Here is a 13,463-nt window from a genome sequence, read left to right as displayed (position 1 = left end):
ATTACGCGTAGAATTTCGAAATAAAACCTGCCTAACTTTTGTAAGTAAGCTGTAAGGAATGAGCCTGCCAAATTTCAGACTTCTACCTACACGGGAAGTTGGAGAATTAGTGATGAGTGAGTCAGTCAAACAGGTTCCAGTTATGACCATTGCGCGTAGAATTTCAAAATAAAACCTGCCTAACTTTTGTAAGTAAGCTGTAAGGAATGAGCCTGCCAAATTTCAGACTTCTACCTACACGGGAAGTTGGAGAATTAGTGATGAGTGAGTCAGTCAGTCAGTCAGTCAGTGAGTCAGTGAGGGCTTTGCCTTTTATTAGTATAGATGAGAAATATCTAATTGGAGCACAGCAATATAAATTAGAGCAACTAACAGTGTTATTCAGACACAAGGACAATATTTTTGTAATTCTAGTAAAATGATTGTTCATTTTATCATCATGACTGCAAGCAACTGTCCATCCATTTTACCAGATATTACTGAGTACACAATGAAATACCTTCAAATTGCAAAAAAAAAAAAAATGTCAGAAAACTAAACATCTGAGCCCACTGTAAGAGGAGACCCTTGTAGGAATACCAGGATAATTTCTTACAGGAGAAAAGAGGAGTGAAGGTCAGTAGGACCACCAAGACAGAATACGTGTGTGTAAATGAGAGGGAGGACAGAGGAATGGTGAGGATGCAGGGAGTAGAGTTGGTGAAGGTGGAGGAATTTAAATAATTGGGATCAATAGTACAGAGTAATGGGGATTGTGGAAGAGAGGTGAAAAAGAGAGTGCAGGCAGGGTGGAGAAGAGTGTCAGGAGTGATTTGTGACAGACGGGTAACAGCAAGAGTGAAACGGAAGGTCTACAGGATGGTAGCGAGACCAGCTATGTTATATGGGTTGGAGATGGTGGCACTGACCAGAAAGCAGGAGACAGAGCTGGAGGTGGCAGAGTTAAAGATGCTAAGATTTGCATTGGGTGTGACTTGGATGGACAGAATTACAAATAAGCATATTAGAGGGTCAGCTGAGATTGGACAGTCTGTAGAAAAAGCTAGAGAGGCAAGATGGCGTTTGTTTCGACATGTGCAGAAGAAAGATGCTGGGTAAATTGGGAAAAGGATGCTAAGGATAGAGCTGCCAGGCAAGAGGAAAAGAGAAAGGCCTAAAAGGAGGTTTATGGATGTGGCGAAAGAGGACATGAAGGTGGTGGGCGTAGCAGAGCAAGATGTAGAGGACAGGAAGAGATGGAAAGAGATGATCCGTTGTGGTGACTCGTAATGGGAGCAGCCGAAAGAAGAAGAAGAAGTTAGGCCTTGAATGAAATGTAACACACGTTAAGTTAAGCTGCCTAGCCTTTGAGGTTTAATCCTGTAATTCACCCTAAAGATTGGCGCTTGGCCTCTGAGGTTGTACTGCATGTGAACTGTTATTCATATAACAGACAGTATGAAAGCTACTTGGCCTACGAAGTTTTATTATAAACCACATACTAGTTAAACAGTGCTTAACCCTTGAGACAGAGCTGGAGGAGTTATAGATGTTACGATTTGTATTGGGTGTGATAAGGATGAACAGGATTAGAAATGAGTACATTAGAGGATCAGCACCAGTTGGACGGTTTGGAGACAAAGCCAGAGAGGCGAGATGGCGTTGGTTTGGACATGTGCAGAGGAGAGATGCTGAGTATATTGGGAGGATGCTAAGGATAGAGCTGCCAGGCAAGAGAAAAAGACGAAGGCCTAAGAGAAGGTTTATGGATGTGGTGAGAGAGGACATGCAGGTGATGGGTGTGACAGAGCAAGATAACGAGGACAGGAAGATATTGAACAAGATGATCCGCTGTGGCAACCCCTAATGGGAGCAGTCAAAAAAAGAAGAAGAAGAAGAAAAATCTGAGAAGCAGGAGACAAAAGAATATGCCTCCATTTTATTTCTTTCTGATCTCATTGTTATCCAGGAAAAACCAGAAACATATTAAGGAGATCTGTTGTTTGATTTTACATTCCTATGAGGAGCGTTTGCCATAAAACCCCAGAATACCTATGATATTTACCTAGATTATCCACATATAGGACACACACCAAAGAACACCTTTTCTATTAATTAGCTTTGTCTTTGGACAATAAAAGGTGCAACCCAGTTGGCACCTCAAAATTTCTTTCTGTCTGCTGAACTGTCATTCCTGAACCTCTCCATAGCATACATGCAGCTGATGTAAGGACAGTTCTTTCAGGCAGGGATTGTGGTTGAGTAAAGCAGGCCTGACCCATCACTTTCAGGCAGAAGCCATGAGCGATTAGAGCAGGTGCAATATGCACAGATAGGATAAAAGATGCTATTTGGGTCTAAGAAGAGCACAATCCATATATAACATAAGCTCAGATGGTAGATACCCATACATGGCAAGTTTCATAAAAAGCTTACTGAATATGCTCACTGAACAGCCACTGCTGGAGGTAAAGGAAGCAGCCACTGCACTGCATTGTAGTTCACTGGAATCGTGAAAAGTGACCTCTGAATGGTATTTTTGAATAATAAAAAAAATCTTTTTGAACCATTAAGCTGTGTTTGTGTATAGCAGTTGTGTTTTGGGTTTGGGGTGTGGGACGACCCCTCCATGCCAAAATGTTTTGACAATTGTGATGTTTGCTTTGCTTTTTTTGTTTTGACATTTTGTTTAGATCAGGGGTTCCCATCTCCAGTCCTGGGCACCAGAAGCTGCAGGTTTTCATTCTAACACCTTTCTTAATTAGGGACCTGTTTTTGCTTCTAATTAATTTCTTTTGAATTCATTTTAATTGACTCACTTTTGAAGACTCCAACACTTTGATTGTTTCTTTTTCCTTAATTAGTTGCCAATCAATAATGAGATACAAAATGAGCCAAAACACGACCAGCAAACTGTGTCCATCTGAATATCTGAAAATAAAGAAAGATGAAGGTCTCAGGAATGCAGATCCACTCAAGACCCCAAAACATTTTACCAGTGCTCTTAGAAAAGAGAAAATCAACATTTTCAGAAATGTCTGCTATTGCGCAATGAGAACTGCAACAAACCACAGAATTGAAGAACGAGTTTAATTAACAAGAAGCAGCACCTAATTAACCCTTTAACCGCCAACTCCCTAAATATTCCCCACGCCAGGCGAAATCTGAACAATTTTCGTTTTTTTACTTTTTTACATTTTTTTTACATTTTTTACATTTATTCAAGCAGTATTGACCACTAAATGTTGTGCAAGTTGCCAGTGTATACAAGAAATCTATAAATGTAACCTGAATTCTCAGCTAAGCAAAACATCTTGATACCAAACCGTGCCCTTTTCAATGGTAGATACTGTCGAAACTGTAAGCGGCCCTTCCACGACAATAAACTTTCATCAACTGCAACTGACGGTCCTGGCATGTAGGGCAACTGAAATGCTTCAAATAAATGATCAATCAAAGGACGTAGCTTGAACAAGTGGTCGCGGTTTGGATCTTTCTTATCTGGCTCGTTTCTGTTGTCATTCAAATGAAAGAATTTCAGCAGCAAAGAGAATCGGTTACGTGTCATGACAGCTGCAAAAATAGGTGTTGCATACATAGGATCTGTAGACCAGTACATCTCAATATCTGGTTTTCTGATTATTCCCATCAACATCAAAATCCCAATGAATTTTTTCATTTCGTTTTCATCAGTGTCAAACCAAGCACGAACACGGGAATGTGGAGGTAAATTGGGATTTTTCTCAATAAACTGTGCTGCATACAGATTTGTCTGATGAACAAAATGTCTGATCAAATCAGGTGACACAAACAGCTCATAAAACTGCTCAGCAGTGTAATTGTTTACATCAACAATAAAGCCACACGTTCCCTCAAACGAATGCAGAAAAGGTAGTTCACCACGGGCAGCAGCCCAGCTGAGATGCTGGGGATACACCCACTCAGCGCCGTCATCCGATGCCTCTTCATTCACAGTATCATGCAGCGCACGTTGCTGCTCATCACTGTCGCTAAAATCTTCTTCAGAACTGCTACAATCATGATCAGAACTGTCCAAAATCGCCTGCAAAGCCTCACTTGAAGTCAGTTTACGTTTCGCCATATTCACAGCTGTTACATGCGAATCACGTCACATGACCGGCCAAAACAACCACAGACTTGTCGAAATACAACGTAGTAATAATACCCACGCCAAACCGTCAGTTATACTACTTGCCAGGCATTCATATAACCACAGGCAAATGTGCCGGATAATTCCGGCAGTATGGCGTTAGCAATAAAACAACGGTGCCGGATATATCCGGCAGAGGGCGGTTAAGGGGTTAAGCAACTGATTGGAGTGAAACTGGTTGGAGTTTGAGGTCCTGACTTAGTTGGTCTTCTGTTGGCTCACTCACTCCACATTTTATTTCTGTGTGGGTGCCTTTTAAAGAAAGAAATTAAGAAATTCATGGAACAATGAAGAAATTCAGGAGAACAAATTATAAAAAATAGTCAAGTAAAATCAATTCAAAAGAGGTTAATTTGCATCAAAAACAGTTCATTAAATTAATAAAAGGGTTAGAATGAAAACCTGCAGCCACTGTGGCCGTCCAGGACCGGAGTTGGGGACCCCTGGTTTAGATAATGCTTTTCTGATTCTTGATTTTTTCTTTTTTGTTTTGTATTATTTTAGATTTTGTTTTGTACTTTTAACTTTGATTCCTATTTTTTGAAAGTGTTGGATTTCTTTAAACTTTTTAATTTTCTTTCCTGATCTCTTAATTTGATACATTCAATTAAATAATTCATAATTTTAAGGCATTGTATTAACACATAGACTGAGCAGTACAATAATAAGATACACTTTTTACTTTTTGTTAAAAGAGAGAAAAAATGGGGAAAGAACAGAGCTGGTACTTGCAATGTCTTGCGCCTCATAAATCCTGTAAATGGGTAGGAAGACTTGAGTAACTCAGAGCAGGCAAGCAGATAATCGACGGTTGTGCCAACTACATTAACAAGGTGTTTCGTAATCTGAGATGGACTAACAGAAGCCTGAAATACCTCCAGTTTCAAAAGAATTCAGTTATATCACAAGTCTCATCAAAGAAAGAAATTTTAATAGACAGAGCCGCAATGTCCGCTCTGCAACTTACACGGGTGCCACTTGCCACCATCTGTATGCTTGTACAGTGCAGTTGAGGCCACATGCTCACATCCACCTCATCTAAAGTCTTTCAGACTCAGGGTCTCACAATCTCACACGTGTCATGGTACACTACATGGACTTACCATACGGTCAATTAGGGTATCTGTTTAACTTCCATAAGTGGAAATGCCGAAATCTATATATGTAAAAGTCAATGTATGTGTGTGTGTGTATGTATGTATGTTCCAGCATCACTTCTGAATGGCTGGAGCGATTTTCATGATACTTGGTACACATGTTTCTCATTGGTCGACTAAAACTACTGTAGGGTGAAATCAACTCTAACCCACCCCTTTCTGGGTAGGGTGGGGGTGATCTTGCAGTCTTGTATGCATGTTATCACCCAGTTGACACTTGGAACGACCACCAGGGGGTGAACTGGAAGTGACTGCCAGCATTCTTTATGTTTGAGCGCCCCTGCACCCCTGTTGCTTTTGAAATGAAATAGGCAGAAGGTGGCATGGCTCTACCTAACTTTCAATTTTATTACTGGGCAGCAAAAATACAAACTATAAAAACCTGGACATTGACACAAATAGATGAATATACACAGGCTTGGTCCACAATAGAAATAAAATCGTGCAGCACTTCTTTATATATATATGCAAGTTATCACCAATACAGTATACTAACAACCCATATGTGCTTCACTCACTCAGAATAAGGAACCAACATAGGAAGTTTTTTAAGAAAAAGATCTTTTATCTGTGGCACCTCTGCACGAGAACCACCTTTTTCCACCCTCTCAAACATATGCAGTTTATAATGTGAGGAAAACGTCTGGGATTAAATCACTTAGAGATCTGTACACAGACAACGTCTTTGCACCCTACGAACAATTACATTCCAAATTTAACTTACCAGCAATGCATTTCTTTCACTACTTTCAAATTCGAAACTTTGCTAAACAGAACCTGCCCAATTTTTCTCACCTCTCACCTACCTCTATGCTGGAAAAAATATTGCTCAGTTTCGAGGACTCAGGCAGCATTTCCGTAATATATAAAAGTATTTTACAGTCCCTCCCTTTCAAAGATCCAAGAGTACAGTGGGAAAAGGATCTCTTACTCAACATCTCAGAAAAGGAGTGGAAAGTAGCAATGCACAGAATTCACTCGAGCTCCATATGCGCAAAGCATACAATTATTCAACTTAAACTCATCTATCGAGCACATCTGTCTCGTTTAAAATTGTCCAAAATGTTTCCAGGGCAAGATCCAACCTGCGAACACTGCACTCAAGATCCAGCCTCAATGGGTCACATGTTTTGGGCCTGCACCAAATTAACAGTATTCTGGACCAAAATCTTTAACTGCCCCTCAGACAGCCTTGGTGTCACAATCCTTCCTAATCCACTAACAGCTGTGTTTGGTGGGCTCACAGAGGGGCTTGAAGTGGAGAAGGACAAACAAACTGTAATTGCCTTTACTTCGCTATTGGCACATAGACTTATCTTGCTCAACTGGAAGAATCCTAACTCTCCTATTCTAAGTCAGTGGGTAACTGATGCTGTATACTATTTGAAAATGGAAACAATCAAATTCGCACTTAGAGGATCTGTGCAGAACTTTTTCAGGACCTGGCAGGATCTAATCAATAACATTTTAGGGTTCTCTCCCCTCTTTTACTCCATTTATCTTTACTTATTTATTAATGTATCTATTCACTTATCATACTAGCATAAAGTTTTTCTCTGCTGGCCTAGCTCTCTTTCTCTATTTGATTTGTTTAGAACCTTTTCTTTTTTTTATTTTGTAAAACTTGAGTTATGTGTATGGAATGTTATTTATCCATCCATCCATCCATTTTCCAACCCGCTGAATCCGAACACAGGGTCACGGGGGTGTGCTGAAGCCAATCCCAGCCAACACAGGGCACAAGGCAGGAACCAATCCCGGGCAGGGTGCCAACCCACCGCAGGACACACACAAACGGGCCAATTTAGAATCGCCAATCCACCTAACCTGCATGTCTTTGGACTGTGGGAGGAAACCGGAGTGCCCGGAGGAAACCCACGCAGACACGGGGAGAACATGCAAACTCCACGCAGGGAGGACCCGGGAAGCGAACCCGGGTCCCCAGGTCTCCCAACTGCGAGGCAGCAGCGCTACCCACTGAGTGTCAACTGGATGATAACATACATACAAGTCTGCAAGACAAGCACATTAGTGAGTCTTCATTGTTTGTTAATTTATTTTTATTTTTAAAGTTGTGCTTTTTTTAATGATATTTTTCTCAAACAATTAAAAAAAAAATAAAACACTTTATTTTCCTCCTGAACAATGCTGGGTATTTCAGCTAATAAGAGCTAAAAGACAGATTGGCCTTTTTTAACTATATAAGATTTTCGGTCATACAGGTTGAGAGTATGTGCTAATGCAGTGTATTGCCACACCCACCATGCGGCAAACCCAAGATCCGAGTACAGCCGTGCCACGGGTGACACATCAGCACCAGACTGGGACAGTGTGAGGTTTTTCTGCAGTAGCTGGAATGCCAATCCTGCCACCAACCCCCACGTTTTCTCTGCAAGTTGGAGGACCTACTTGCAGGGCTGGATGCAGATTAACATCATACCCAAGATGGAGTAATTGCAGGTTAAGGGCCTCACTCAACGGCCCAGTGGAGTAGAGTCACTTCTGGCGTTTATGGAATTCGAAAACAAACCGGTGTCAATTGAACATACAGTACACTTTTTTAGCATTTGGTGGCATTGACTTTTAATTGCTTAACTTGAACCAAAGGTTTAGGGTTACCTTCCACAAGTTTCTCACAATATGTGGCAGGAACTTTTGCCCATTCCTCCTGACAGAACTGATGTAAATATATTCGGTTTTGTGGACCTTCTGCTCGGATACGCTTTTCCAGTTCTGCCCACAAATTTCCTGTGGGATTTAGTTCAAGGGTTTTTAATGGCTACTCCAGTACTTTGTTCTTGTTCTCTTTAAGCCATTTTGTTACAACTTTGGAGGTACACTTAGTATCATTGTCCTGCTGAAAAACAAATTTGCAAACAGATTTTAACCTTCTGGCCAATGAATTGAGGTGTTGCTTCAGAATTCCGAAATAATCCTCCTTCCGTGTGATGTTATTTTATTTTCTGAAGTGTCCCAGTCCTTTTTCCAGCAAAACATTTCCACAATATATTGGTGCTACCCATTGTTCTTTGGCCTAAAAGCCTCACCTTTCTTTTTCCATATATACCAGCGAACATTATCAATTTTTCTTTAATCTGACCACATAACACTCCTGTAACAGGCCAGGGGCTTCATTTATAAAACATTGTGAGAGGTCAGAGGAGAATGACCAGACATGTTCAAGCTGACAGAAAGTCTACAGTAACTCAAATAGTCTCTCTGTAGGACTATGGTAAGCAGAAAAGCCTCTCAGAATGCACAACACGTCGAACCTTGAGAAGGATAGGCTACAACAGGACAAAATTAACTCCTGTACATCCAAGAACAAAAAGTAGAGGCTGCAATGTTCACAGGCTCACCAAAACTGAACAGCTTTGACTGGAAAAACATTGCCTGGTCTGATGAATATCAGTTTCTGCTGAAGCACACAGATGATAGGCTCAAAATTTGATGCCAACAGCTTGAATCCATGCATCCAGCTTGCCTTGTTCCACCAGTCTAGTTCAGTGGTGGTGGTGTGATGGTGCTGAAAATATTTACTTAGCACACTTTGTCGCATCATCCCAGAGAATCAGGGTGGTGCAATGATATTGCTGCTGCCTTGCAGTAATGTCCCAGGTCCACCCTGTGTGGAGTTTGCATGTTCTTCCCTTGTCAGTGTGGGTTTCCTCCAGTTGCTCAGGTTTCCTTTCACAGTCAAATGACATTCAAATTAGGTGGATTTGTGGTACCAAATTGGACCAAGGGTGTGGTTTGTTGTTCACCCTGTGATGGACTGGTGCTCTATGCCAGATGGGATAGGTTCCAGCACCCCCTGTGACCCTGAGGGGGGTGAGATGGTCGTCCTTCTGTCAGGTTCGCCTATCTCAGCAGAGGGCTTCTGAAGCTCAGTTAAACTGACAATACCTGGTCAGCACCCTGATGAAAGCCCTTCTTGTTTGGTTACTCAGTTTGGCCAACTCTAGGAAGAGTCCTAGTTGTTTTATACTTCTTCCATTCCTTAATAATTGAAACCACCATGCTCCTGGGAAACTCAAAGCTTTAGAAATGGGTTTATTCATTTGCCCTGAACAATGCCTCACCATAATTTTGATGCTGTGTCACAGGTTGCTGATAAAATCGGTAAGACTTTGCAGTACTGACCTATTAAACTCGCTCAGCAAACTCATCTAAACTAGTTCTTACTGGTCCCTCTAAATAAGCCTTACATTTTAAAGAGACTAAATGAACTAAAGCAGAGCCTCCTTTAATGCACTTTCTAATTATTTGATTCAGCTGCAAGTGTTCAGATAAATTGGTAACATTCACCATCTCACCTGACATTGCACTTGATTTCACTCTCCTAAGTTATAAAAGGAAATTTTTCAGAAAAAAAACGTTTGTCAAGTCATTTCCAGCTTTAATTGACTTCCCAGTGGTTTGTGGTTGATTTCATGTGGCTAACCCCTCCTTTAACCCCAGCCCAGAAACAAAATTAATAAAAGGGTCTGACCTGAGGAGACTTAGTAGAGATGAGCACAGAAGCCATGCTGGGTGTTTACTGGACTGCCATCACCGTTGTCTGCTTCAGCGTAGCTGGTGAGTGACTAGGGGGGATTGGGGGGATTGGGGGGGGCAGAGGATGGTGACTGGGAAATGAGTATGGCCTGTGATCGTGCAGGGAGTGCAGGGAGGACTAGTCAGTATGTGACTGGAGGTGGCCAGTAGATGACTACATGTTCTAAAGGCCAGGAAGTCTTTGTGATCCCATGTTTGCACAAACTGCTGTATTACAAAGATATTATTAACTCACAAGTTTTGGGAAGGCATTGTAGTGATTAAGGGTTTGGACCTGAAACGCTAAGGTTGTAGGTTTAAATCTCACTGCTGACACTGTGTCACCATGAGCAAGTCAGTTAACCTGCTGTGCTCCAATTGGAAAAACAAAAGAAATGTAACCAATTGCATCATAAATGTTGTGAGTTGCACTGGATGAGGCAGCAGCCAAATAAGTAAATATAAGGCAGAGCACCCTAGACAGAAAGAAACCAAGACTTGTTTTTTTGTAGATTCTGTGAATTACTTCACTTTTCCATTTAATGGCACCCAAACTGACATGAGATGTGAAGTGAGCCACCAGATGACATTAGCTAAATCAGGGTCTCAAACTCCAGCACATTTCACTCCAACCAGCTTCTTGATTAGAAGCCAATTCTTGTTGTTAATTTAACCTGCTATTGAATTTTATGGACTGATGGTGCTCTCTTTGTGCAATAGCATATATTTCCGAAATTTGTTATCTGTAAAATGTAATATATATACTTTACTGCATTTCATCTGAAAGCAGATGTTTCCAAAACTGTTGATTTTCTTTTTCTAAGAGCACCATTATTTAACTCACCTGAGCAGATCAACATGATTAAGACCTTCACCTTTCCTTATTTTCAGACATTGTATGATGAACACAGGTTGCTGTGTTGACTCCTTTTATACCTCATTATTGTTGGACTATGGGCGGCATGGTGGTGCAGTGGGTAGCGCTGCTGCCTCACAGTTAGGAGACCCGGGTTCACTTCCCGGGTCCTCCTTGCATGGAGTTTGCATGTTCTCCACGTGTCTGCATGGGTTTCCTCCCACGATCCAAAGACATGCAGATTAGGTGCATTGGCGATTCTAAATTGTCCCGTGTGTGTGTGTGTGTGCCCTGCGGTGCTGGCACCCTGCCTGGGGTTTGTTTCCTGCCTTGCAACCTGTGTTGGCTGGGATTGGCTCCAGCAGTACCCCTGTGACCCTGTAGTTAGGATATAGTGGGTTGGATAATGGATGGATGGATTGTTTGACTGCTAATTAAGGAAAAAATCAGGAGTGGTCTCCCTTAGACTTTCTCGTATACTCAGATATGGGGATGAATATTTAAGTATACCGCAAGACAATGATTATATTTTTATATTATGTACATTAAAGAACCATCAACAACAAATCAAATCAAATTGATAAAGTTGAAAAAATTGGACTCTGCAGCCCAAAATAGCCCAAAAATTGATAGAAGTCTACGTTTTGTACCTAATACTTGTATGCAAAATTCAGTTCACCTAAGTGAAAGCGTACTCAGGTTATTGTGTTTACATACACACGCACACAGACACACACACACAGACAGACATAATTCCAAAAATTGTATTTTCTGACTCAGGGAGGACTAAAACATCGAGATTCTTAAAAAAACTTGAAATCGAAAGTTTGGATGACCCCAATACTTTCCCTATACTTTGTATATAAGAAAGTCAGGGAGGTCTAAAAAATTTTGATGAATTTCGACATCAAATCTTTGGACGATTACAATACTTTCCTTATACTTTGTATACGAGAAAGTAAAAAAAAACTAACAATAAAGGGGTCTGACTCTTAAATAGCAAGTAAAATAAAATGAAGGGAAAGGGAGTTAATTAGAAACAAAAACTGGTCACTAATTAAGAAAATAGTTAGAATGAAAACCTGCAGCCATACTAAAGCTCCAGTATAGGAGATGGGGACCCATATTCAGTTAGTGGCTGGAGGGACAGAAAGCCCTCACCAATAAGTGACGAGGGAAACAGATGGCTCTGGCCAGTAGACAATTGGGGTACTAAAGGCCAAAGGTACAGAAAGTTTTGACCATAAATGTCCAAGATAACCAAAAGACTCTTGTTGATAATTGATTGGAGGGTCAGAGGAGACCCTGGCTGGTAAGTGACATAGGGCGCCAGAGGTCCTGGGGCCTCATGTATAAATAGTGCGTACACACAAAAATATTGCGTAATCCCGTTTCCACGCTCAAATCGTGATGTAGAAAACATAAACTTGCTGTAAAGCCACGCACATTTTCACGCTAGCTCAAACCCTGGCTTACACAAGTTCTCCGCTCAGATTTGCAAACTGGCAGCACCCAGCATCAAAGCAGTGCTACTGTTCCTGTATGTATTCCCTTTAGTTTTTAGATTCACATCCCTGACACGGCTTTATCATATACACTGAAATTAACAGCATATTGTTTATTAGTTTAAGGCATCTGATTGTAATTAACCTGTGTTTTCCGATTTGAGGTCTTAGCTCCTCGGAAATAAGTTCGTTTAAATTGTGGCGTTTTAATTAACCGGGATTTAACTAATTATAAATTAAAAAGGCGTTATCCCCCCCAGCATGCAAAATGACGGTTTAGAAAATTACATGAGATCGAAGGATAAACTTGGCTCTTATTTAATGTCGGCTTACGCTGCAAAAGTAACGGAGGAAACACACCGCAATACTCAGTCCAAGGGTGGGGGCCTTGCATGTGGAGTTTGCAGTCATCGTCACAACGCAGGAAGGATTTCTCGGACCAATTCGACGTAGTCTCCTGTAGTCCGGCCGTCGAGTTTCCCAATAGCTGGCAATCCTCCAAGATGCTTTATAGTGTGTTCTCCATGTGCAAGCCCTCAAATGGCACAGAGCCCATTTCCAAACAAAGGTACAAAAGTTTAGCTGACATCAGTAGGTTTTAAATAACACTCATTCTTCCGTTAGGCCGACACAGTTCTCCAGCTGTCCCTGCTTGTCTTATCCTAATGCTTGGCCCAGCAATTCTGAATGCTGGCACTCTGTGCTAAATCTGGCTCAACTCTGCATGCTTTACAGAAAAGAAATGAATTTATACAGTTTAAACAGATAAAGTGACAATTAATTATAATATTATAACAAGATTCATATAACAACCTGTAACAATATAATGGTCCACGGCATGGCCAAACTATTGCAAATACAATAACTGCTTTAGTGTTGTTACTCTCACTGCAGCTTTTTCTTCTTCTTTCATCTGCTCCCGTTAGGGGTTGCCACAGAGGATCATCTTTTTCCATATTACTCTCACTACACCACTCAGAGTGTTTATATCACTGTATCTGAGTGTGAAATCACAGCTCTACAGCAGCTGATCGGAAAGAGAATTATCAGTATACAGCATCTAGCACATGTTGCCTCAGCCATGCTACCTATTTGAACTGCTCCCATATGGCAAACACTTCAGAGCCTCTCCTGTACGGACCTCGCGTTTCAGAAACAGTTTCATCCCAAGAACTATAAACGCAATCAATCAGTCCATCAAGTGCTCCTTGTAGAACTGTTTGTACTTATAAGTACAATTACCTCACTGTAAACTTCCG

The 13,463-nt window shown here is 41.2% G+C and overlaps 1 protein-coding gene across 2 annotated transcripts in view; it reads left to right on the top strand.

Moving 5' to 3' along the window:
• The first annotated feature begins 9,795 nt into the window (after window positions 1-9,795).
• The window catches only part of LOC114662716 (mast cell protease 1A-like), a 44,961-nt gene continuing 41,293 nt past the window's right edge, over window positions 9,796-13,463 (top strand). Inside the window, exon 1 of one of the 2 annotated variants that reach the window (XM_028816348.2) lies at window positions 9,796-9,885. In XM_028816348.2, the coding sequence (XP_028672181.2) occupies window positions 9,819-9,885 (67 nt within the window). In that variant the 5' untranslated portion in view covers window positions 9,796-9,818. The remainder of the gene's footprint in view (window positions 9,886-13,463) is intronic. The other variant, XM_051935350.1, reaches the window with a different exon arrangement.

Source organism: Erpetoichthys calabaricus, chromosome 12, assembly GCF_900747795.2.
Source record: "Erpetoichthys calabaricus chromosome 12, fErpCal1.3, whole genome shotgun sequence".
Classification (NCBI taxonomy): Eukaryota; Metazoa; Chordata; class Cladistia; order Polypteriformes; family Polypteridae; genus Erpetoichthys; species Erpetoichthys calabaricus.
Note: the sequence above shows the minus strand (reverse complement) of the source record. Positions and strands in the feature narration are given on the sequence as shown.